Source organism: Leptodactylus fuscus, chromosome 1, assembly GCF_031893055.1.
Source record: "Leptodactylus fuscus isolate aLepFus1 chromosome 1, aLepFus1.hap2, whole genome shotgun sequence".
Lineage (NCBI taxonomy): Eukaryota > Metazoa > Chordata > Amphibia > Anura > Leptodactylidae > Leptodactylus > Leptodactylus fuscus.
In genome coordinates, this window is record NC_134265.1 from 78253153 (window position 1) to 78280896 (window position 27744).

At 42.8% G+C, this 27744-nt stretch overlaps 1 protein-coding gene across 1 annotated transcript in view; it reads right to left on the reverse strand.

Moving 5' to 3' along the window:
* DTWD2 (DTW motif tRNA-uridine aminocarboxypropyltransferase 2) overlaps window positions 1-13166 on the reverse strand; it is a 171309-nt gene extending 158143 nt beyond the window's left edge. The window contains exon 1 of the mRNA XM_075272260.1: window positions 12824-13166. Coding sequence (XP_075128361.1) covers window positions 12824-13152 — 329 coding nt within the window. The 5' untranslated portion in view covers window positions 13153-13166. The remainder of the gene's footprint in view (window positions 1-12823) is intronic.
* Window positions 13167-27744: the final 14578 nt, after the last annotated feature.

The window sequence follows — 27744 nt, forward strand, 5'->3', positions numbered from 1 at the left end:
GGACTCAAAAAACCCTGTTCTTGTGAACGGTGGGAGAGGCATCCAGTGTTTTGATCCCTAGTGATCAAACACTTACCCCCCCCCATATCTTATATTATAGGTAGGTGTTTTTCGGTGGAAAGTCATATCTTAGAGAAAAATAATATTCCCAGTGATCCTAAATGTAAAAACAACAGACACGGGCTGTTTAGTGGATGAATGCATTTTCCATTCCACCATTCCATTCCATTGCCACCTTTAAAAATGATAGAAGGCACTGCTGTGAGCTTTCCAGGCCTGGGCTTTTATGTTACTATGCACAACTGTCCTGTTTAATTGAGATTTTCATAACAACAGATAGACAGACAAATCCAATAGGGAACAAACATCTGTCCCATTTGTTTTTATAGGAAGTAAGAAAGGCTGCATCTTGTTAAACACATCATTACCCTGTTTTATTCTCTCTTCTGCAGAGGCACCACTGGCCATAATCAAGTTTACACAAAGTTCCATTCCTGACGCTGCGTCTTGTGCATCTTTTATGGGGTGTATGGTGAAGACAGGCTGGATAAATACACCAGAACACCAGGGAAAATCAGACAAACAAAGCACTCAAATAAACGAAGCCCAGGAGATATCTTCAGCCGCTTACTTATGTCTCCTCATAAAGAAGGGGGAAAAAAAGAGTAACAGTGTACATATGCCTGAAAAACATCACATAAAAAGTGACCAAGTCATTTAGAGATAACCTTCATAACTTACTCTTCAAAGAGGACGTCCAAGAACATGGAAACCTTGTAACACACCATGCATCATAATTGGGTCATAGAGAGCTATCCACAAATTCATCATCGACATATGGATTTTATTGTACCCCTGAGGCTACAATTTCTAAGATTATCACTTGGAGGAAAAAGGGGAACACATGGAATATTAGAAAGTATAAAATCACTTTACTGAAAGTCAGATAGCAGTATATATAACATATAACATGGGAAATTCTCTCACCAATTTTGCATTGGGGCCCATGACCTTCAGGACATGCCAAGTGTAGTATACTTCTTTGTAGAGAGGGGTGTTTAACCCCTTCCCGACATTTGCCGTAATAGTACGGCGCTGCTGGGAAGGGCTTCCCGCAAACCGCCATACTATTACTGCGGATGCATGGTGCGCACACAGAAACTGTGTGCGCACCATGCACAGCGGGTGTCAGCCGTAATACACGGCTGACAATGCTCTGTAACACCCGCGGTCGGACCCGGGTCCGATCGCGGGTGTTAACCCCTGATATGCCGGCGATCAACATGACCGCCGGCACCTCCGGGGTTCCGTTCTAAAATGGTGCCGATCGGCACCCCCCGTGCCGGTTTCGGGGGGTGCCGGTGTTCGTAGGGGGCAGCCCGGGGTCTGATCAGTGACCCCGGGTCTGCCCCTTCACTTACCCCGTCCTCGCACCTGGCTGATCCTGCCGTAAATGAAGCTGTCAGCCTGTGCGTCTACACAGGCTGACAGCTTCCTATACAATGCAATACACGTGTAACACGTGTATTGCAGTGTATATGTAGTGAAGCGGTGATCAGCAGATCACTGCTTCAATCCCCCATGGGGACAGAAAAAAAAAGTTGGACAAAAGTAAAAATAAAAAAGTTCAAATAAGTTTAAAATAAAATAGAAATAAATAAAGCCCCAAAAATCCCATTTTCCCCATATAAAATGTTTTATTATGTAAAATAAAGAAAAATAGAAAAAAACATTACATATTTGGTATCGCCGCGTCTGTAATAACCTGAACAATAAAATTAAAACATTATTTAACCCGAACGGCGAATGTCGTTAAAAAAAAACGTAGAAAACCGCACAAAATAATGATTATTCACCACCTTTCCCTTACAAAATGTTCAATAAAAAGTAATCAAATGGTCAGATGAAAACCAAAATGGTACCAATAAAAAGGAAGAGGTCTTCCCGCAAAAAATAAGCCCTCAACCAGCTCTGTCTAGTGAAAAATAAAAACGTTATGCCTTTCAGAAGATGGCGATGCAAAAATAATTGATTTTTTTCCCTGAATTGAATTCTATTCTGCACAAATAGCAACGCATTAAAAAATAATATAAATGAGGTATCGCCGTAATCGTAGCGACCCGCAGAATAAAGGTAACATGTTACTTATGCTGTACGCTGCACGGGAAAAAAAAATAAATGCTAAAAAGCAATGCCAGAATTGATGTTTCCTTTTACATCCCACCCAGAAAGAGTTAATAAAATGTAGTCAATAAGTTACAGGGCCCAAAATGGTGGCATTGAGAAGCACATCTAATACTGCAAACACCAAGCCCTCATATGGCCACATTGCCAGAAAATAAAAATAAAAATCTACCTTGTACAATGTGAAGACAAAAACCCCAAAAGTCGCCAAATCATTAGGACATAAGTGGCTGCGACTAGAAGGAAATGTGTAAGCGGTGCGAGCGTTTTCAGGGGACACCCCATATTTAGAGCTTATGAGAGATAATACAGCAGCGCTGATCCCCCAGAATGCCCCTCTTCCCCGTCCGCGTCATAGGAGCTGGTGGGAAAATAGAATGGGATTTGGTGTACCCAATTTACTCCGCACAGCTTACACATTCACTTCGGGGTTACTAATGCTCACTACATCACTTGATAAATTCTTTGAGGGGTGCGGTTTTCAAAATGGGGTCACTTTCTAGAGGTTTCCACTGTTTTGACTCCTCAAGGGCTTTGTAAATGCGACATGGTTCCTGAAACTGATCACAGCCAGATCTGCCCTCTAAAAGCTCCTTGGCGTGCCTTCCCTCCTGCGTCTCGCTGTGCGTCCATATATTAGTTTACACCCACAAGTGGGGTACTATGGTAGTCGGGAGAACTTGCCTAACAAATTGTGGGACACGTTTTCTCCTTTAACCCCTTGTGAATGTGCAAATTCTAGGGCTAAACGAAAATATTAGTAAAATAAATTCAAATTTGAAAATTTCACCTCCATTTTGTATTAATTCCTGTTAAGCACTTATAGGGTTAAATTACTAGGTATATCTTGTTTTGGCTTATTTAAGGGGTGCAGTTTTGAAAATGGGGTGATTTATGGGGGGCTTTAATACAAGGGTCTTTCAAAACCCCTTCATAACTGGATTAGTCCCTTAAAAAATGGGTTTTGGAAATTTCTTGAAAATTTTGAATATTGTTGTTTCACTTGTAAATCTTATAATGTCTGTAAAAATTAAAAGGGCTCCTAAAGTTTGATGCGAACATAAAGCAGAGATCTGGGACATGAGATTTATGATATAATTTTGGCGGTCTGACTATCTGTATGCAATGCACATCATTTCAAACTTTATAAAATGCATATTTTTCAAAATTTCCACCAAATTTCCAATTTTTTCATAATTAAACACAAAACATATCAACCAAAATTTACCACTAACATGAAGTACAATGTGTTACGAAAAAACAATCTTAAAATCACTTTGGTAAGTTAAAGCATTCCAAAGTTATTGCCACATAAAGTGACACATGTCAGTTTTGAAAAATCGAGCTTGGTCAGGAAGTCAAAAAGTGCCATAGGCGGGAAGGGGTTAAAGGAATCTTTGAGGATTTTTTTTTATTTTTGATGGTCAGTATTGATCATCAATAGTTGATTTTGGGTAGGTCCAACACTCATGCCTGGCACTAAGCAAGTGTTTGTGACTGCTCCTGGGGACAGTAATATACAGTGTACAGTGTATTAAGCAGATGGCTCTATACATTACTGTAGCTCTGCTCCCAATCAAAATTACTTTTTCTTACTTTGCAAGTACTGTATAACATTAAAGGGGTTGTCCAAGGAATTTCAGCAATCCCAGGACAGGTGAGCCAGGGATAGGAGAGTACAAATTTTCTTTTGTTATGTTTCACCTTGCCCAGCCTGCTTGGGGCACAATCCCTTTAGGCCTGGGCCCCACATCATGAAGACAGAGCGATTTGGTTTTACAGTACTTACAAATTGGATGGGATTCTGTCTAATCCCATTCACACATTTCAGAAAAATATACAGAGCGTAAATGCTCACGTTTTTGTAAATCGCAGCATGTCAATTACACCTACAGAAACGCTGGCGGTTTCCGAGTAGGTATAATAGGTTGTGTGCAGCTAACCCTTAAGGTCAGAGTCTGCTCTGCCATAGTTTGGGGTAAATTTATCAATGATATTGATCTGTGATATTTTATTTATGATTTATCCTATTAATATTATAAATGTGAAAGTTTGTGAGTTTGGATGTTTGTGGGTTTGTGTGTTTGGCTGTTTGGATGTTTGTTCCTCAATCACGCAAAACCCGCTCGACCGATTTGGCTGAAAGTTTCCACTAACATAGTTAATACACCCGATTGTGCAATAGGCTACTTTTCATCACAACAGCACACATACGTTTGTGCCAGGACCCCCACAAAACCCAAACTCACATCACCATCTCTGCAATCTCACACACTTTGGACCATAGCAAGCCACAAAATTCATATTGCCCTCTACAGCCTCGCCCCTAACCCCACACAATCACATACACATATACTTTACCACTTTGCCCCTCACCTTAACGATACTACAGGAGGCTCTCTTTAACGCTCTGGAGCAGCCATGTTTGCCGACCCCCACCGCTCTGACAATCCGCGACACCGCCCACCCATGTCAATACCCCTAGGAAGTCTAATAAATGCAAAAAAAAAAAAGTTTAAAAAAAAAGTAAAAAACATATAAAAACAAATAAAAAGGATTAAAAATTCAAATCACCCCCCTTTCCCTAGAACACATATAAAAGTAGTAAAAAACTGTGAAACACATACATGTTAGGTATCACTGCGTCCAAAATCGCCCGCTCTACAAAGCTATACAAATATTTTTCCTGTTCGGTAAACGCCGTAGCGGGAAAAATGGTCAAAAGTGCCAAACCGCCGTTTTTTCACTCTTTTGATTCTGATAAAAATTTGAATAAAAAGTGATCAAAGCAATAACATTTCCCGCAAATGGTAGAACTAAAAAGTACACCCGACCCCGCAAAAAAAGATGCCCTATACATCCCCGTACATGCACGTATAAAAAAGTTACGGCTGTCGGAATATGACGACTTTTCAAAAAAAAATGTTTTAACACAGTTTTGGATTTTTTTAAGGGGTCAAAATGTAAATAAAACCATATAAATTTGGTATCCCCGGAATCGTAACGAAACACAGAATACAGAGGACATGTCATTTTGGTAGCACAGTGAACGCCGTAAAACCAAATCCCCTAAGAAAGTCGCAGAAATGCATTTTTTTGTCAAATCCACCCCATTCAGAATTTTTTCCCTGCTTCCCAGTACATTATATAGAATAAATAATGGTGGCATCATGAAGAAAAATTTGTCCCAAGAAAAATTAAGACCTCATATGACTCTGGGAGCGGAGAAATAAAAAAGTTATGGGGTTTAGAAGGAGGGGAGTCAAAAATGAAAAACCAAAATCAAAAAATGCCATCGACGGGAAAGGGTTAACTTCAAATACTTCTGTCCCAAAGTCACTATGTACAGTTTCTCACAACACCGTATAGCAGCTCAAATACAAATTAACTTCAACACAAAAGTCTCACGTATTCTCTGAATTACAGCAAAAACAAGATACAAAGTTACATTTCATATCCCATACCTTATACACAGTACGAAAACCTTACCCACGCCTGTATATACCCACTTCTACAATCACCGCAGACGAAGTCGCGGGTACCAGCTAGTCAATGATAAATTTATGATAAATTTGACACATTTTTAATACTCTCCCACAACAGGTAGTTTAGAAAGCACGGAGTGGTGTAAAAATGCAAAAACTGTTGCAAGATTTCTGCATATTTAAGGAGGGAGAGAGAGAGAGAGAACAACTGACATAACACCTATTGGGTGCACGATCACTATAGAAACTGATCAAACTCCTAATTCGATATTCAAAGAAGGATATATGACATCCCCCCAAAAAGGTATCTGATTCTGTATAAATAGTTACACCATAAGGAACGGTCTACAATTCAGTTATCCATTAATGCTGCGATGTTTTGCAAATGATACTCTTCATCAGGGATCAATGTTCATGATCATGTAACTTATCTAGTAAGAGGTTGTGAGGTGGGTGATCAGTTGGATGCTCAGCTTCCCCCAGACAAAGCTTGGGTGTGAAACGCGCATTGGGGTGCAGCTTTACTTTTGTTCTGTTTTTTGGGGGGGTTTTCCTATCAGTATGTCTTTGTAGAATAGGAAGAAATCCACGCAAACACGGGGAGAACATACAAACTACTTACAATTGTTGTTCCTGGTGGGATTTATACCCAGGACTCTAGCGCTGCAAGGCTACAGTGCTAACCACTGAGCTACCGTGTTGCCCCTGTTTTTATATATTAAAATGACATTCCTTGTTTATCCTGTTTAACCTTTTTCAAGTTAATTTTTCAACTGCTTTATATTTATGTGTGTTCATACTTGTTTGCACATACTTTCTGCCTATCTTTGGGGTGTTTGTCTCTATGCTTTTTATATATTTATTGTAATTGCATAGTTATTATTGTAATTTAATAAAGATATACTGATAATTTATGCATTGTGTGTTTCTGTGGGGGTACTTTGGTTTTTATAGCACAGAATGGTGGATTCATATTTGCCCTATTTTTGTGAGTTTGACAAGAGCGGAATATACCAGATGATGGTTGTACATGCCAGTGCGAGCCTAAAATAACAAATTATATTACAAAGCACATGCATTATTAAATGGACCTTTGTCAAGAAATAAATGCTATCACTCAGTTGTGAAAAAAACAGATCAATAAATCCATTTTCTATTTCAAAGCACACAGCAATTACATCTAAAACGTGTGACAATGCTATCTCTGCAGGAAGATGTATATATATACCATAAGGTGTATTATTAGAAATACTTTCTTCGTGGTATGTTCACATGGAGTTTTTTGTCAGGCAGAAATAAATCTGCTTCAGATGTTTTAGGCTTGGGCCCCACATAACGGGACGCAGCACAAAAAAAACTGCAGGAAAAACCACAGTGGTAACATATTGCAGTTCTTCCTGCATCGTTTTTTACAGAGAGTCCACAAAGGTTTCTTCCAATCCACCTTTCAGTGACTGTAAAATGCTGCACCTGTTTTCTGTGGCCGAGTTTAAGCCACAAGGGGGGGCCCCGCCCCCCGCCCTTAAGCAGATTTTGGAGGCGTTTTTTGAATCCCATCCACACATTGCGAGAAAATACATGACCACTGAGGCCAATCAGTGGATTCAGCAGAAAGTCGAAAGAGATACAGGAGAGCAGACAAACAAGGAGGAGCGGGATGACACCGAGAAGAACAGGATAGGTGAGTATGCATTTTTTTTTATCACTGCTCCAGCAGATTTAAACTTTAAATTTTACCTGGCCATTTTAACTTAAATGAATGGGAGACAGAGTATCCAGTTTTACTGTGTTATGAAAGTGCTTTCACCTCTTTAAAAAAACAAAAACAAAAAAAACACAACAACAACAGTAGTTGCAACTTGCAGGTTGTCAAGACATGGCCATGGTTTGCCAGTGACGTGCAAATTTGTGCAGCCATTAACAGCAAATAATCCAATAATGATAAGCAACCCACAAGAAAACAATTTATTTTCACCAATGAATTAGCAAACCACAGTGGTCTGCAAAGAGCTTCTGCGCCTTAACCACTGTCTAAGATACACAGGATAGTTGTAGCTGCAGACAGAGCCAAAATAGTGTAGCTAGCTTTGAATAAGGCGCAGGAAAGGGGTAATAACAGATGCCATATTGATCTTTTTAATTAGTGATTTGTACTAATTACAGCGATCACGTTATCATTGAAGAACAAGTTATTTGACATGAACCATTTAAAATGGCTCTGTGCTAAAGGTTTCAGTTTTTTAAATGATGCTAAGTTCACACTAGCCTCAGCCTATCTGTTGTTCTGGGTTATCGGAGGACTAAAACAATGGATAAGCAGACCGCTACAATGGTCACATATGGAGACCGACAGCCTGATTAACTTTAATGGGATTGTTCAGGTGTCTGTTTCTTTATACTGGGCAAACAAAGTTATACTTTTGCAACAGTGTCTCCAAATTCCAACGTCCTTTCACAGGTAAGAATTTGAACAACGTAATGAGAAGTTAAAACTACAAACTGACAATCTGACCTGCTGTGTAGAGCTCTGATCTCAGTGTCTATTGAAGAACCAGAGACAACCAGAAACACAACAGATTGTTGTCAGTGTCTAACTCAGTCTTTTGCGGAATATGAAAGGGCTGTCAGCCAGAAATCGGTGGTCAAAATTAGTCATTGTGAATGATAAAAATGACTAGCCAGGGAAAAAGCTTTAGTTCAATGAGGACTCCTTTGGAGCCTCTCTTTTTATATCAGTACATACTTACATCCAGCTTTACATTGTCTTTGCTCTTTTTTTGGATAGGACATTAATATCAGAGACTTGCAAAACCCACCTTGTACAAGTGCAGCCTGTGACCTAGACATGATTACTTATCTTCAGTGTGGAAACTGGGTGTACACGGATTCATCATAGTAACTCTTTAGGGGCTTCCCTATTACTACAGTAGACTTCTACCTCACCAAGGTTGACTCTGTAAACGTACTATAAAATAGAGAAATGTTTATCACTCCATGGGTCTTCATAAATGACCGCACACTGCTTGAGAAGAATTTTTGAGCCAATCTAAATCCCCTCTGCACCAAGAGAGAAGATGCAAATAATTTATTAATAGGTTCATGATCCTAAATAAATTAGGCACATTGCTAGCCCTATGCACACCAAACTCAAATCTACACCAGATAGGCATTGGAACAGATCTACTCTACAATCTAAGCCAGTTTATGGCAGAAATGATAGTAAATCTTCAGGGCCGTGGGTTGTCTTTTAAGCAGAATACTGTGTGTATACTGTATGTATATAGAGAGTGACTGAAGTCTAATGCCAAATTCACACGGTTAAATCTGTTGCTGATTATTTTGTTAATGATGGTTTTGCAGATGGAGCCATACACATAATTAAAGGGGTTGTGTCATTATTGACATTTATCTCCCAACCACACACAGGAAAGAAGATAAGTTGTTGATCGTTGGGGCCCAAACCTAGTTCCCCTAACGATCAGGAGGATGGGGGGCTGAAAATCCCCCAAAAGCCCCTTTGTTTTTGTTTTTTAATGTAGATTGTGAGCCCACATAGAGCTCACAATGTAAATTTTTCCCTATCAGTATGTGTTTGGAATATGGGATGGAAATCCATGCAAACATGGGGAGAACATACAAACTCCATGCAGATGGTTTTTTACCCTTGTCGGGATTTGAACTCCAGGACTCCAGCGCTGCAAGGCTGCAGTGCTAACCACTGAGCCATCGTGTGCCCCCCCCCCCAAAAGCCCCTTTGTGAATGGTGCGCCAGTGCATCTGTGTGGCCAGCAGTCCATTCACATCTAAGGGGCTGCTGGGACTGCAATCTCTGGCAGCGCCCACAGCCCCATGAGAGTGAATAGAGCACTGGTTACAAAAGTGCACTGGTGCACCATTCACAATGAGGCTGTAAGTGGGCTGTTGGTCCGCTGTCCTCAGAATCACTTGGGGACCTTGTGCTGAACCCCCCGTGATCAGACACCTATTGCCTGCCCTGTGAACAGGGGATAAGTGTTCATATCAAACCATACAGCTTCTTAAACTAGTCATATATTTTCATGACACTGGGCGATGAATGAACAATCTTCCTGGGAATGTTCTTTCAAAGGACAAAAAACCTTAGTAAGAATGAAGGATCTTTCATCCAACTATCGGAAAAAACAATCAAACATCTACCCAGACGATGACATCATCAGCTTAAACAATCATTGTTGTTCAAATATTCCCAATGGAGAGCCAATATTTTTAAAAATCATCCATTTTTATCAACTTCCTCCTATTTAGGGGTACCTTAACAGTCTTATATCCAAGTAACTGACTTCTATGTCAATAGTGTTCAATAGTGAGGCTAATTAGATTTCTTGGACATTTACATAGATCACCATTAAAGCCTGGAAGTCTGGATGGACAGTCTTATTAGTGTTATCTTCAAGTCACACTTCATTAATGTAGATACATTGCTAAAAACAACAATTACATAACACTTTTTAAAATCTAATACAAACCAAATGAAGACTAAGGGTCAGTGTACACAGTTTTTTGACGCTGAATCCGCCTCAAAATCAGCCTCCAAAAAAAGCCTCCCAGTAAAACTCTATTGGGAGGATTTTTTTGGAGGCTGATTTTGAGGTGTATTCAATGTCAAAATCAGCACCAAAAAACTTTGTGTGCACTGACCCTAAGGCTGGTCTTACAGGAGTGTAGTTTAAGACCGCAAATGGTCCGCAATTGAGGGTTTTCAATTGCGGACCATTTGCAGAGACATTATAATCAATGCGGCCTCTTACACCACCAGATATGTTATCCGTGGTGTGGCGGGCCGCAACCGAGATCCGCACTTTATAGAACATGTCCGTAATTCACGGCACTGCACGGACTCGCCCATAGAACTCTATGGGTGAGTGTGGCAGTTTACGGGCATCTGCGGAGTCTATGTTGATGATCAGCAACTTGCAGACCGTAAAAGCATTATGGTCGTGTAAGACCAGCCTAACAGTGACCAGTGACTATATGGCTGGCAGAGATTAGGGGGGGAAATGCTAACTTCTTTATGTATTATCTTAACAAGATGACGTATAAACAAGCAGACCATTCCAGTCCCTTGGAACATAACAAGCAATGTGAAACTTTTTAAGTATACTGTAGTTATACCATAAAGTACAGTTGAACTATAGAGCTATGATATATAAAAAAAAACCCTTGATAATATAAACCTTATATCTATTTTACACCATTTTCTAGACTGTACTAGATATCCTAATGCACTATATGTGTGTAGTTATATGTGCATAGGGACCCATTCACCTGAACCTTTATGGGCTGCTTCAGAAGGATATATTAATTTCTATGGGTGCCCTTTAGGAATACGTTTGACAGGTTAAAATTGGGATACTGGATTTAACAGTACCGAAAAATGTAGCCTGACATTCAATACTGCAAATAAGGTTCATTCTGTTATTTACCAGGAAAGTGAGTGAGATATTCAACTATTTTATTATAACTTTACATTACTATTTGTACACATATACATTTGATGTATGTTTGTATATTCAGACCACAGTGCTTTGGTGCTTTTCTACCCAAAAACTGCATGATATTCCTTAGATGGCACCCGTGTAGAGTCTCCCACGTATATTGCTGTGTTTATGTTTGGGCACTGATATAAGTCTGGCACATTTAGATTGAGCTAAAATTTCACTGACTTGCAAGACATGTGGGAGTGGATCCTCAAGAAAAGAGTCCTGCGGCACTTCCTTAAACACACCATTGGGCAAGGCACACAAAGTGGCAAAAAAATTAGCAAATGTTTGAATTTACAAGTCATACTAGGCTCACACTAGTGTTCGGGGATTCTGTCCCTCATTTTGCTTAAAAAATGTCCTGCTTGTATGAGTTTTCTCTGTACTGATTTTAGGCGGAAAACGGGCAGACCCCACTATAGCATTAGTGGATTTTCAAGTGAATTGTTAGGGTAGGGTCACACGGCGGAATATGCCCTGCAAAATTTGTTGCAGAAAGATTTCCTAATTCTACTCAATTCAATGGGAGGCTTGAGCTGAATATGCCCAAAGATGAAGAAGGACGCTTTTTTCCCCACTAGCTCATTTTTTAAGCTTATGAAAAAAGACTTGGCTTCCCATTGAAATAAATGAAAAGCCGAATTTTCGTGACAGTTTCCGCTGCAAACATTCTGTCATGTCAATCCACTCTAAGTTGTGCCGTTTTTAAAGGGATTTAATCATTAAAACTGCATTTTTTTCACTAACACGTAGGAATAGCCTTAAGGAAGGCTACTCTTCTCCTACCTTTAAGGTCAGTTCACATGTGAACCATCCGCGTGGGTTTTGACACAGAGAGAGACGCGGTGAGCCGCGTCTCTCTTTGGTCAAAACCCGCCTGCCGCGACCATCGCGGTCGCGGCTTTCCCCTCCTATGTCGGCTCAAATAAATGAGCCAACACAGGAGGGGAAAGCCGCGGCCCAGCGCGACGCAGATTCCGCCTGAAGACAGGACTTGTCGCTTCTTTTCTCCGCTAGCAGCAGCCTGCCGCTAGCGGAAATAAGAAGCCCGGCGGTCTGCATAGACCAACATTGTAAAGGGGCGGATTTTGAAGCGAAATCCGCTGTCAAAATCCGCCCCTTTGCCCACGTGTGAACGAGCCCTTAGATGTCTTCTCTGTGCTGTCGTTCCGTAGATATCCCGGTTTTCATCAGTATGCAAATGAGTTCTGTTTGAGCGCTGGGGACCGCCCCCAGTACTGCGAGAAAACTCATTTGCATACCAATGAAAACCGGGATATCTACGGAATGGTGGCGCAGAGAAGACGTCTAAAGGTAGGAGAAGAATAGCCTCCCTTAAGGCTATTTCTACGTGTTAGTGAGAAAAAATGCAGTTTTAATGATTGAATCCCTTTAGGCACCAAATATGTTTATACACTAAATGGTCTCTGGTCTTCATAGAAGCCCCTTTTTAAATTGGTCTAATACTAATTTAGAAGTCATTTCACCAATCCCATATAAGGCTTGCATTAAAAATGAAAAGATGGTTGGCATCTCACATATCAGTCAATCTATTTACACAGACTCTAAAATGAGCTACTACTGTATATTGAAAATGAAAGATATCGGATTCTGGTTTCTATGGACATCTCTCACCTGCAGCGTGTACACAGGACTCTACGGACTTCAATATTCTCCACAGGAAGAGCGGACAGACCCCGAAAAGCTCCTTCGTCATCTGATAATGTATCGTCTGCATTACACAAATCGCCAAATACATTTTCCAGTGTCAGACTGGAAATCTCTCCGTCTGTACATTCTGATGACTGCTCTGGAGATTCAGAGTCCTGGATAGAGTTACATAAGAGGGAGCTACCAAATGCACTAGGACAAGCCTGGTCACAATGAGATGATACTGGACCAGTGGGAAGGTTTTCACATGCATTATCTTCATGGCCATGTGCAGCATCAGCATCTGTATCCATTACCTCATTTAGGTACTCCAGGAATCCAAAGAGACTGTTACCTGGATGGAAAAAAAGAAAACAAAAAATTAAATGGTGCAAATTATATCATTATTAACATTATATGCATTAGGTGTCATACACACAGCCTGTATAACATCACACACAGTCCTTATAACTCTTTATTCATTCTGTTATCTATCCATTGACTTCAATGTGTGCCGTCTTACGCGCGCTACACATTGAAATCAATGGGTTAAAAAGCCTCCCATTGATTTCAATGTGTAGTGCACATAAGACGGCACTCATTGAAGTCAATGGGATTCTGTTTCACAGCGCTCACTCTGACACGCGTTTACATGTCAGAATGAGCATCGCGTTACTTCGTGGGAACGGAGCCTGATACGGCATAGTGCTAGCCAATCATCTTCATAATCTAGCATCATAGGAGTGTATAGTCATCTATGAGTACAAGCTCATATGAAGATGGAATAGTGCTATGTCCATAAGTCCATACTTCATTGTAAAATAAAACACAGATACGATTGGGATATTTTTAAAGGGAATCTCTCCCATGTTTATGGTTTCTGAGGGCTACAAGAAGTAGTAACAGTAAATAGAAACCCTAATTCCAGAGCAGGGCTGAGGACTCAGTTAGTAGGTCAAACAACCAACGTCAACTCTACTTTTCCGCAGACAGAAGCAGTGAAAATCCTCTAATTCAATTAATTAAAATTCCAGTAATTGAATTCCTATGAAAGTAAATAGGCAACAAACTATTATTTCAATTAAAGGGGTTACGTCAGCTTTGCTGGTATGTTCCCTAGTTGCAGAGATATTGTGTTAGTTTCAGCAGCTATATCCCTCCACTGTCAGAAGAACAGGCCTTACAGCAAAGCATCATCACTGGGCTGTGAGTAACACTAGACTGTAAGGTCCGCCCTTTTGACAATGGAGGGATATTGTGCAAAAACTACGGTAAGTAGTTAAGCACATGATTTTTCAGTTACACTCGATAACTTTTTCTACTCCAGTCAAAATTGGTCCTGGCTCAGACTCAACTCCACAGCCCAGTTCCAGAGGTGAGTTACTTAGGTTATGTAATGTTCACACGGAGTATTTTGAAGGCGGTTTTTGACGCAGAATACGCCTCAAAATCCACCTACAAAAAAGTCTCCCATTCATTTCAATGGGAGTCACTCACTTTTTTTTTCCCGCTACCAATTTTTTTCAGCTACCGAGAAAAAGAAGTAACATGCCCTATCTTTGTCCACGGCTCTAGACTCCCTCCTGATTAGGCTCATTCATATGGATCTAATCAGAAGCGGGATGCCGATGCAAAGGTTTCCGCCGTGTGAACTTAGCCTTACTTTATGTCTTGCCAGACACTTCTTTTTATTTTATTTATTTATGCTTACTTATATAGCGTCCTCATATTCCACAGCGCATTACAGACATTTTCAGTTACTGTCCCCATATAGGGATCACAATCTACATTCCCTATCAGTGTGTCTTTGGAGTGTGGGAGGAAACCGGAGTATCCGGAGGAAACCCATGCAAACACAGGGAGAACATACAAACTTACAAGCAGATGTTATTCCTGGCAGGATTTGAGCCCAGGACTCCAGCTAACAACTGAGCCACCACGCTGCCTATCTTATAAAATCATCTGCTGCAACATGAGCAGAGTGAAAGGCTTAGGACTCATCTACATGTGTACAGCATGTCAAGGACAAAAACATTGATTTATGAAAAGAAAAAAATACATGATCTCTGGCTGTAAATGGAATTTGTTAATATTTTAAGAGTTTTTTTTATTACACCAGGAAATTCATTCCACTGAATAATCCTAAAGGATTTCTATTTTTTTGGAACTTTGATGCAGATTTATTAAAATTGGTGTGTAATAAGTCAGTCGGAATTTAGCTGATATATTGGTATATGATGTGCTATACATAGAGATGAGCGAACACTAATCAAAACAGCTGTTTCGAATTGCACGCTCTCATAGAAATAAATTGAAGCGGCCGGCGTGCTGACTTTGCCGGCGGCCGGCCGCTTAACCCCCCCCCCCCCGTGTGCCGGCTACGTCCATTCATTTCTATGGGAGCGTGCTATTCGAAACGGCTGTTTCGAATAGTGTTCGAAGGTGCCAGAAACCTTTTCGTATAAGCAGCTTATATTATAATAGTAATATCCACTACCCACAACTATAGGGATTGCAGTGGTTGATGCCAAGGCCACTACCAACTCCTATTTTTTCCACAGCCCAACTGTTGGTTGATGTTTTTCAGAAGCTGTTTTCTAATTAATTGAAAAGCACAGTAAAGCTATAAACACTATGCATCTAATTATACAGTATTAATAATTGTATAATATAACTAAGGCTAAGTTCACATGGAGTTTTTTGGTCAGGGTTTTGCCATTGTCAAAACCAGACCAGAAAACGCGTGAGGAGTTTCCTGAGGCGTTTATTGCCATTTGAAGCGTTTTTTGAAGAGTTTCCTAATCCATTTTCTCTTGGGATGTGGTCATGAATTATATTTTAAAATAACACCTGGTATTTCCTGATCTGGTTTTTTCCAAAAACGCTATAGGTTTCTGACCAAAAAAATGTGCGCAGGAAAAAACGGCTTACATTAACTTGCATTGAAGTCGTGAGCCGGAAAACGCTCAGGCTTCAAAAGAAAGAGTAAACATCTTGTTTCTTTTTTGCCGCTAGCGGAAAAAAAAAAAAAACGCTGGCGGAAAAGACTCAGAAGCGTTTTGTATACTTTGAATAGTGAGGCGTCTACCCTGACCAAAAAATTCTGTGTGAACTTAGCCTAAAGTGGGAAACTTTTTTTCCAACTTTTCCTCCACCCAAAATTGGTCCCACCTACAACTCCATAAAACTGCTGCAGCTGTGAGTGAACCCCTAAGCCAGGAGGCCTACAGGTCACCCTTCACACGCTAAGTTTGACAAAACCTTTTGATCTGTTTTTTGATTTCCTATGATGGCTGGCAGTCTTTGTATAGTAAATGTATTACCTCTGATACACTGGAGTGAAACGGGAGGAAGCTTTATTATACACAAAGAAATGTACCGTATATACTCGAGTATAAGCCATATTTTTCAGCACAGTTTTTGTGCTGAAAAAGCCCCCCTCGGCTTATACTTGAGTCAAGCATAAAAAAAAAATTCCGTCAGGAATGGGTTAAAGTTTTTTGTGGTAAAATTAGGGGGGGGGGGGAGGTCGGCTTATATTCGGGTCAGCTTATACTTGAGTATATACTCAAGTATATAATATATATTATTATGTGGGGGACATTGACAAAGTATGGGAATAAAGGAAAGACATGCTGTGAACAAGTCTTCATGGCAGTCTGAACCCAGATAGCGAAGGAAAGGAGTGTAAATCCTGCTAAAATATATGGATTGGATGCAGCTGAAGGTTTAACCCTTTCACTGCCAAGGGCCTCTGGAAATTTTGCACCTCTAGTAGCCGCAGCAATTTTCACAGTTCAATGTGCTGTTTTATAATATGTAACCGTTTTCCAATGTACTGTTCTCTAATACTGAGTGCATATTTATATGTGCTCCTTATGGTATTTTCCTTACTTATGTTGTTTCACTGAATTGCTAATGTTGTGTTACCTTGTATTGAAAAATTTATAAAACAATAAAAACTTCTGAATAAAAAAACATGTCTGGCTCACAGCACCAATAATCTTCCTGGTTATGTTCAGAGGGTATAACATAAGAATACTCCTCCAGTAAGACTCAGGGGGAATTACATTATCCCTTTATGTGACAATCAGAGCGCTCTCTGTATGCCCTCTGATTGATAGAAGAGGGCGTAACAGGGACAGAAGTCCCTGCTATCCCCCTCCTGGGGTCATGCTCAGAAGATAATGATTCCTCACCTCTGTGCAGTCTGCAGGGCTCCTCCTCCCCCCCTCCCCTTCCTATTACAGCTCATAAGATGCTTCCCGAGATAGGATGGGAGGGGGCAATTTAGAGTCCTGTATCTCAGAACTTGATGCTGCTATCATGATGGATTAAGATTCCTTTTAAAGATGAGAATCTCATCTTTAAAAGGATACCAAGGTCTTCATTATAACCCTTACAGTTCCGAAGTGATTCATTGTTGAAAACGTTGTTGGGAATTGAGATCTGCAATTGGATCTCAATGCCAAATAGCGTTTTCAAAAGTGAATCACTTCAAAACGTTATGGGTTATTATGAAGAACTTTATATCATTATAAAGATGAGATTCTCATCTTTAAAATAAATCTTAAATAGAGATGAGCGAACAGTGTTCTATCGAACTCATGTTCGATCGGATATTAGGCTGTTCGGCATGTTCGAATCGAATCGAACACCGCGTGGTAAAATGCGCCATTACTCGATTCCCCTCCCACCTTCCCTGGCGCCTTTTTTGCTCCAATAACAGCGCAGGGTAGGTGGGACAGGAACTACGACACCGGTGACGTTGAAAAAAGTAGGCAAAACCCATTGGCTGCCGAAAACATGTGACCTCTAATTTAAAAGAACAGCGACGCCCAGCTTTGCGTCATTCTGAGCTTGCAATTCACCGGGGACGGAGGTTTCCGTCCAGTTAGCTAGGGCTTAGATTCTGGGTAGGCAGGGACAGGCTAGGATAGGAAGGAGAAGACAACCAACAGCTCTTATAAGAGCTAAATTCCAGGGAGAAGCTTGTCAGTGTAACGTGGCACTGACAGGCTCAATCGCCGCAACCCAGCTTTCCCAGGATCCTGAATGGAATACACTGACAGTGTATTCCCGTATACCCCATATATACACCCCAAATCCCCGTTCCAACGGTGTGCCCCCCCACCTTCACCCCAGAAATACCCTGCAAGTCCCCTAGCAATAGAATTGGGGCTATATACACCCACTATTTTTGCTACTGCCATATAGTGCCATTGTCTGACTGGGAATTCAAAGAATATATTGGGGTTATAAATACCCTCATTTCTTGCTACTGGTATATAGTGCCATTGTCTGACTGGGGATTCAAAGAATATATTGGGGTTGCAAATACCCTCATTTCTTGCTACTGGTATATAGTGCCAGTTTCTGACTGGTAATTCAAAGAATATATTGGGGTTATAAATACCCTCATTTCTTGCTACTGCCATATAGTGCCATTGTCTGACTGGGAATTCAAAGAATATATTGGGGTTATAAATACCCTCATTTCTTGCTACTGGTATATAGTGCCATTGTCTGACTGGGAATTCAAAGAATATATTGGGGTTATAAATACCCTCATTTCTTGCTACTGGTATATAGTGCCATTGTCTGACTGGGAATTCAAAGAATATATTGGGGTTACAAATACCCTCATTTCTTGCTACTGCCATATAGTGCCAGTTTCTGACTGGTAATTCAAAAAATATATTGGGGTTACGTGCACCCACAATTTTTGCTACTGGTATATAGTGCCATTGTCTGACTGGGAATTCAAAGAATATATTGGGGTTACGTGCACCCACAATTTTTGCTACTGGTATATAGTGCCATTGTCTGACTGGGAATTCAAAGAATATATTGGGGTTACGTGCACCCACAATTTTTGCTACTGGTATATAGTGCCATTGTCTGACTGGGAATTCAAAGAATATATTGGGGTTACAAATACCCTCATTTCTTGCTACTGGTATATAGTGCCATTGTCTGACTGGGAATTCAAAGAATATATTGGGGTTACAAATACCCTCATTTCTTGCTACTGCCATATAGTGCCAGTTTCTGACTGGTAATTCAAAGAATATATTGGGGTTACGTGCACCCACAATTTTTGCTACTGGTATATAGTGCCATTGTCTGACTGGGAATTCAAAGAATATATTGGGGTTACGTGCACCCACAATTTTTGCTACTGGTATATAGTGCCATTGTCTGACTGGGAATTCAAAGAATATATTGGGGTTAAGTGCACCCACAATTTTTGCTACTGGTATATAGTGCCATTGTCTCACTGGGAATTCAAAGAATATATTGGGGTTACGTGCACCCACAATTTTTGCTACTGGTATATAGTGCCATTGTCTCACTGGGAATTCAAAGAATATATTGGGGTTACGTGCACCCACAATTTTTGCTACTGGTATATAGTGCCATTGTCTGACTGGGAATTCAAAGAATATATTGGGGTTACAAATACCCTCATTTCTTGCTACTGCCATATAGTGCCAGTTTCTGACTGGGAATTCAAAGAATATATTGGGGTTACAAATACCCTCATTTCTTGCTACTGGTATATAGTGCCATTGTCTGACTGGGAATTCAAAGAATATATTGGGGTTACAAATACCCTCATTTCTTGCTACTGCCATATAGTGCCATTGTCTGACTGGGAATTCAAAGAATATATTGGAGTTACAAATACCCTCATTTCTTGCTACTGCCATATAGTGCCAGTTTCTGACTGGTAATTCAAAGAATATATTGGGGTTATAAATACCCTCATTTCTTGCTATTGCCATATAGTGCCAGTTTCTGACTGGTAATTCAAAGAATATATTGGGGTTACGTGCACCCACAATTTTTACTACTGGTATACAGTGCCATTGTCTGACTGGGAATTCAAAGAATATATTGGGGTTATAAATACCCTCATTTCTTGCTACTGCCATATAGTGCCAGTTTCTGACTGGTAATTCAAAGAATATATTGGGGTTACGTGCACCCACAATTTTTACTACTGGTATACAGTGCCATTGTCTGACTGGGAATTCAAAGAATATATTGGGAATACAAATACCCTCATTTCTTGCTACTGCCATATAGTGCCAGTGTCTGACTGGGAATTCAAAGAATATATTGGGGTTACGTGCACCCACAATTTTTGCTACTGGTATATAGTGCCATTGTCTGACTGGGAATTCAAAGAATATATTGGGGTTACAAATACCCTCATTTCTTGCTACTGCCATATAGTGCCAGTTTCTGACTGGGAATTCAAAGAATATATTGGGGTTACAAATACCCTCATTTCTTGCTACTGGTATATAGTGCCAGTTTCTGACTGGTAATTCAAAGAATATATTGGGGTTATAAATACCCTCATTTCTTGCTACTGGTATATAGTGCCATTGTCTGACTGGGAATTCAAAGAATATATTGGGGTTACAAATACCCTCATTTCTTGCTACTGCCATATAGTGCCATTGTCTGACTGGGAATTCAAAGAATATATTGGGGTTACAAATACCCTCATTTCTTGCTACTGCCATATAGTGCCAGTTTCTGACTGGTAATTCAAAGAATATATTGGGGTTATAAATACCCTCATTTCTTGCTACTGGTATATAGTGCCATTGTCTGACTGGGAATTCAAAGAATATATTGGGGTTACAAATACCCTCATTTCTTGCTACTGGTATATAGTGCCATTGTCTGACTGGTAATTCAAAGAATATATTGGGGTTATAAATACCCTCATTTCTTGCTACTGCCATATAGTGCCAGTTTCTGACTGGGAATTCAAAGAATATATTGGGGTTATAAATACCCTCATTTCTTGCTACTGGTATATAGTGCCATTGTCTGACTGGGAATTCAAAGAATATATTGCGGTTACAAATACCCTCATTTCTTGCTACTGGTATATAGTGCCATTGTCTGACTGGGAATTCAAAGAATATATTGGGGTTACAAATACCCTCATTTCTTGCTACTGCCATATAGTGCCATTGTCTGACTGGGAATTCAAAGAATATATTGGGGTTACAAATACCCTCATTTCTTGCTACTGCCATATAGTGCCATTGTCTGACTGGGAATTCAAAGAATATATTGGGGTTACAAATACCCTCATTTCTTGCTACTGCCATATAGTGCCAGTTTCTGACTGGTAATTCAAAGAATATATTGGGGTTACGTGCACCCACAATTTTTGCTACTGGTATATAGTGCCAGTTTCTAACTGGGAATTCAAAATGCGCAAGGCTCCCGGAAAGGGACGTGGACGAGGCCGTGGGCGAGGTCGGGGGAATGGTTCTGGGGAGCAAGGTAGCAGTGAAGCCACAGGGCGTCCCGTGCCTACTCCTGTGGGGCAGCAAGCATTGCGCCACTCCACAGTGCCAGGGTTGCTTGCCACACTAACTAAACTGCAGGGTACAAACCTTAGTAGGCCCGAGAACCAGGAACAGGTCTTGCAATGGCTGTCAGAGAACGCTTACAGCACATTGTCCAGAAGCCAGTCAGACTCTGCCTCCTCTCCTCCTATTACCCAACAGTCTTGTCCTCCTTCCTCCCAAAATTCCCAAGCTTCACAGAACAAATAACCCCAACTGTCCCTGCTCCCCAGAGCTGTTCTCCGCTCCTTTCATTGTCCCTCAACCTGCCCCTCCACGTCACGATTCCACGAACCTAACAGAGGAGCATCTGTGTCCAGATGCTCAAACACTAGAGTCTCCTCCATCTCCGTTCGATTTGGTGGTGGATGACCAGCAACCCACCCTCATCGACGATGATGTGACGCAGTTGCCGTCAGGGCATCCAGTTGACCTGCGCATTGTGCGGGAGGAGATGAGACAGGAGTTGGAAGAGGAAGTGGTGGATGATGAGGACACAGACCCGAACTGGACAGGGGGGATGTCAAGCGGGGAAAGTAGTGTGGATGTTGAGGCAGGTGCAGCACCAAAAAGGGTAGCTAGAGGCAGAGGCAGAGGTCAGCAGCTTAGGCGAAGCCAGGCCACACCCGGAATCTCCCAAGATGTTCCAGTTCGTACCCAGCCCCGAAAAACTCCCACCTCGAGGGCACGTTTCTCGAAGGTGTGGAGTTTTTTCAAGGAATGCGCCGAGGACAGATATAGTGTTGTCTGCACAATTTGCCTCTCGAAATTGATTAGGGGCTCTGAGAAGAGCAACCTGTCCACCACTTCAATGCGCCGTCATTTGGAATCCAAGCACTGGAATCAGTGGCAGGCAGCAACGGCAGGACAAAGGCCGCCTGCCGTTCACGCCACTGCCACTGCCTCTGCCACTGCTGACTGTGCTGGCGATGCACTCCAGAGGACGAGCCAGGACACCACTTCATCTGCCTCCGCCACTTTGTTGACTTCTTCCTCATCCTCCCCTGTTCCTGTCTTATCTCCTTCTCCTGCACCATCAAAGGCACCATCAGGCGCTTCTTTACAACAACCCACCATCTCTCAGACATTGGAGCGGCGGCAGAAATACACTGCTAACCACCCACACGCTCAAGCCTTGAACGCCAACATCGCTAAACTGCTGGCCCAGGAGATGTTGGCGTTCCGGCTTGTTGAAACTCCCGCCTTCCTGGACCTGATGGCAACTGCGGCACCTCGCTATGCCGTCCCTAGCCGTCACTACTTCTCCCGGTGTGCCGTCCCCGCCTTGCACCAGCACGTGTCACTCAACATCAGGCGGGCCCTTAGTTCCGCGCTTTGCACAAAGGTCCACTTGACCACCGACGCGTGGACAAGTGCATGCGGACAGGGACGCTACATTTCACTGACGGCACACTGGGTGAATGTAGTTGAGGCTGGGACTGCTTCCCAAACTGGCCCGGTGTACCTCGTCTCCCCGCCTAACATTCCTGGCAGGGACACGAGAAGAACACCCCCCTCCTCCTCCTCCTCCACCACCTCCTCCTCCGCCACCGCCTCCTCCTCCGCCACCGCCTCCTCCTCCGCTGTTAGATTGACCCCAGCTACGAGTTGGAAACGTTGCAGCACTGGCGTTGGTAGACGTCAGCAGGCCGTGCTGAAGCTGATCAGCTTGGGGGACAGACAGCACACTGCCTCCGAGGTGAGGGATGCCCTCCTCGATGAGACGGCAATATGGTTTGAGCCGCTGCACCTGGGCCCAGGCATGGTCGTTTGTGATAACGGCCAGAACCTGGTAGCAGCTCTGGAGCTTGCCGGACTCCAACATGTTCCATGCCTGGCCCACGTCTTCAACCTAGTGGTGCAACGTTTCCTAAAGAGCTACCCCAATGTTCCAGAGCTACTGGTGAAAGTGCGGCGCATGTGCGCCCACTTTCGCAAGTCGACAGTAGCCGCTGCTAGCTTAAAATCTCTCCAGCAACGCCTGCATGTGCCACAACACCGGCTTTTGTGCGACGTCCCCACACGCTGGAACTCAACGTTTCAGATGTTGAATAGAGTGGTTGAGCAGCAGAGACCTTTGATGGAATACCAGCTACAAAACCCTAGGGTGCCACAAAGTCAGCTGCCTCAGTTTCTCATCCATGAGTGGCCATGGATGAGAGACCTTTGTGACATCCTACGGGTGTTTGAGGAGTCCACAAGGAGGGTGAGCTCTGAGGATGCGATGGTGAGCCTTACAATCCCGCTCTTGTGTGTTCTGAGAGAATCCCTGATTGACATCAGGGATAACTCAGATCACACAGAGGAGTCAGGGATAGCATCCGATCCGTCACAGCTGGAGAGTAGGTCCACACATCTGTCCGCTTCATCGCGTTTAATGGAGGAGGAGGAGGAGGAGGAGGGGGAGGAGGAAGAAGAGTTGTCCGATGATGTGATGGTGATACAGGAGGCTTCCGGGCAACTTCGAATCGTCCCATTGTTGCAGCGCGGATGGGTAGACATGGAGGAGGATGAGGAGGAAATGGAGATTGAACTTTCCGGTGGGGCCAGAGGAGTCATGCCAACTAACACTGTGGCAGACATGGCTGAGTTCATGTTGGGGTGCTTTACAACCGACAAGCGTATTGTCAAAATCATGGAGGACAACCAGTACTGGATCTTTGCTATCCTTGACCCCCGGTATAAAAACAACATCTCGTCTTTTATTCCGGTAGAGGGGAGGGCCAATCGCATCAATGCTTGCCACAGGCAATTGGTGCAGAATATGATGGAGATGTTTCCAGCATGTGACGTTGGCGGCAGGGAGGGCAGTTCCTCCAGTAGGCGACCAAGTTCTCACCGGTCCACACAAACGAGGGGCACACTGTCTAAGGTCTGGGACACCTTGATGGCACCCCCTCGCCAAAGTGCCGCCACGGAGGGTCCTAGTGTCACCAGGCGTGAGAAGTATAAACGCATGTTGCGGGAATACCTTTCCGACCACAGCCTTGTCCTCTACGACCCCTCTGCGCCCTACATGTATTGGGTGTCGAAGTTGGACCTGTGGCTTGAACTTGCCCTATATGCCTTGGAGGTGCTGTCCTGTCCTGCCGCCAGCGTCCTGAGAGGGTGTTCAGTGCAGCCGGTGGCATCATCACTGACAAGCGCACCCGTCTGTCAGCTGAGAGTGCCGACCGGCTCACTTTGATAAAAATGAACCACCACTGGATAGAGCCTTCATTTTTGTGCCCACCTGTGTAAAGCACCCCAACATGAAACTCCATGTCTGTACTCAACCTCTCCAATTCCTCCACATCCTCATACTCATCCACCATAAGCGTTGCACAATTCTGCTAATACTAGGCTCCCTCCACCCTGATTTCCCCCAACTCTGCTGGTTAGAGGCTCCCTCCACCATGAATTGGTCCAAACTGGGCTGGTTAGAGGCTCCCTCCACCATGAATTTGCCCAAACTGGGCTGGTTAGAGGCTCCCTCCACCATGAATTGGTCCAAACTGGGTTTTTTAGAGGCTCCCTCCACCATGAATTGGTCCAAACTGGGGTTTTTAGAGGCTCCCTCCACCATGAATTGGTCCAAACTGGGCTGGTTAGAGGCTCCCTCCACCATGAATTGGTCCAAACTGGGGGTTTTAGAGGCTCCCTCCACCATGAATTTGCCCAAACTGGGTTTTTTAGAGGCTCCCTCCACCATGAATTGGTCCAAACTGGGCTGGTTAGAGGCTCCCTCCACCATGAATTGGTCCAAACTGGGCTGGTTAGAGGCTCCCTCCACCATGAATTGGTCCAAACTGGGCTGGTTAGAGGCTCCCTCCACCATGAATTTGCCCAAACTGGGCTGGTTAGAGGCTCCCTCCACCATGAATTTGCCCAAACTGGGCTGGTTAGAGGCTCCCTCCACCATGAATTTGCCCAAACTGGGCTGGTTAGAGGCTCCCTCCACCATGAATTTGCCAAAACTGGGCTGGTTAGAGGCTCCCTCCACCATGAATTTGCCGAAACTGGGCTGTTTAGAGGCTCCCTCCATCATGAATTGGTCCAAACTGGGGTTTTAGAGGCTCCCTCCACCATGAATTGGTCCAAACTGGGTTTTTTAGAGACTCCCTCCACCATGAATTTGCCCAAACTGGGCTGGTTAGAGGCTCCCTCCACCATTAATTGGTCCAAACTGGGCTGGTTAGAGGCTCCCTCCACCATGAATTTGCCCAAACTGGGCTGTTTAGAGGCTCCCTCCACCATGAATTGGTCCAAACTGAGGTTTTTAGAGGCTCCCTCCACCATGAATTGGTCCAAACTGGGGTTTTTAGAGGCTCCCTCCACCATGAATTGGTCCAATCTGGGGTTTTTAGAGGCTCCCTCCACCATGAATTTGCCCAAACTCTGCTGGTTAGAGGCTCAATTCACCCTGATTTTCAAAACAAATGTTGGTGCCAACCTCAACTTACTACAAGGGCCAAATTCACTGCTGGTGACAAGCTCTCCTCACTGCAAGTGCCAAATACACATGTTTCAAGGTGTTTTCCTACTGTCAGAGAGGTGGTATTGAGTGTGTAAAGTGTGTAGTTGTTAGGCTGTGATGTTGGGGTAATAGAGGGTCTTTGGTGTGTTAGATGCCCCCAGACATGCTTCCCCTGCTGTCCCAGTGTCATTCCAGAGGTGTTGGCATCATTTCCTGGGGTGTCATAGTGGACTTGGTGACCCTCCAGACACGGATTTGGGTTTCCCCCTTAACGAGTATCTGTTCCCCATAGACTATAATGGGGTTTGAAACCCGTTCGAACACACGAACATTGAGCGGCTGTTCGAATCGAATTTCGAACCTCGAACATTTTAGTGTTCGCTCATCTCTAATCTTAAACCATCAAGATATGTGCATCCAGTCCTGAGACATCAGCATTAGTAGTAAGGATGTATGAGATACGTCCCCCGCTACAGAAGTGCCACCCTGGGAGGACGTAGCGCTACGACCTCGGCAGGGAAAAATGAAAGGGGCTCTATCATTGGGAAAACTCATTTTTAACTAAGCACATACTTGCATAGCCTTTAGAAAGGCTATTCCACACATACCTTTTGTATGTTAATCCCCTCAGTTTTTTTTTTTTTTAATGAGCCAATTTTTATTCACATGCTAATTAGCCTCCAGTGTGCACAGGAAGTTCTCAGGCTCATTCAAAAACTATTAAGGGGATTAACATACCTTTTATATGTGTGGAATAGCCTTTCTAAAGGCTATGCAAGTATGTGCTTAGTTAAAAATGAGTTTCCCAATTATTACTCTCGGCTTTCCCGTTCTGTGCTCCCCGGTAAAGAGCTATCGGTACTGGTACCGTAGCTCTTCACTGTCAGAAGAGTCTCACATTAGCGTCTATTGCGATGACGCTGAGCGGTGAGGAACTCCTCCCCAGTACTCGTCTAAGGAAGAGTACTATCAGGAGTAGGGGAAGGAGCGTTCCTGAATGATCAGCGTCATCGCCGGGCAGTAAGGAATGCCCCTTCTCACAGTACAGTGCAATAGACGCTATTGTGAGGCGGGGGGCGTTCCTGACAGACTGTCAGACATGCCCTTCTGACAGTGAAGAGCTACGGTACCAGCACCGATAGCTCTTCACCGGGGGCACAGAACGGGAAAGCCGATAGTGCCCTGAATTCAGCGCACTGTCAGCTTTCTAGCGGTATATTACACCGCATGTGTCCCAGGAGGTGAAAGGTCCTCTTTTAATTATTGGAAAGATGTTCTTTTCCTAAAATGATGTGCCCTTTTTTTCTACTAACATACCTTTGATCATTGTGGCCAAAATGTTGCATCAGGCTTGTTTAGATGTTTCTGTTGCAAACTTCTGATGACTCTTCCATGAAGGCCATATATGTGCAGGTATCGTTGCGCAGTAGAATAATGTACCACAACTCCAGATTCTGCTAAATCTTCCTGAAGGTCTTTTGTAGTCAAGCGAGGCTCTGATTTGCCACTCTGGCAATCCTACATGCAGCTGTCTCTGAAATTTTTCTTGGTCTTCAAGTCCTTCTCTTGACCTCCACTGTTCCTGGTAATTGCAATTTCTTAATTACATTTGGAACGGAGGAAAGGGCAACTGAAAACGCTTTGTTGTCCTTTTATAGCCTTCTCCTGTTTGTGGGCCTCCACCATTTTCAGAGTGCTAGGAAGCTGAACCATGGCTGCTGTTTTTTTGGCACAAGGTTAGAGAATGCTGGGAATTTATTAAGCTGTAAAATTTACATCACTTGGCATTTCTTAACAATGATAGTAAATAAGCCATAACCCTAACTGGCTAATGAAGGTCTGAATACTCCTTTCTCTTTTTCACTCTAAAATTGTACGCAAACATAATAATTCTCTAATATTGCTTAAAATTACAGACAAGTGTGTTTAATCTTTAACTTTATGCCTTTTGAAGATCATTTCATCTATAACTTGCTTAAAGAGCACCTTTCATGTCCTCAAGAACATGCGGTTTCATACACCACTAAAAAGCCAACAGTGCGCTGAATTCAGCTCACTGTATATTTTCC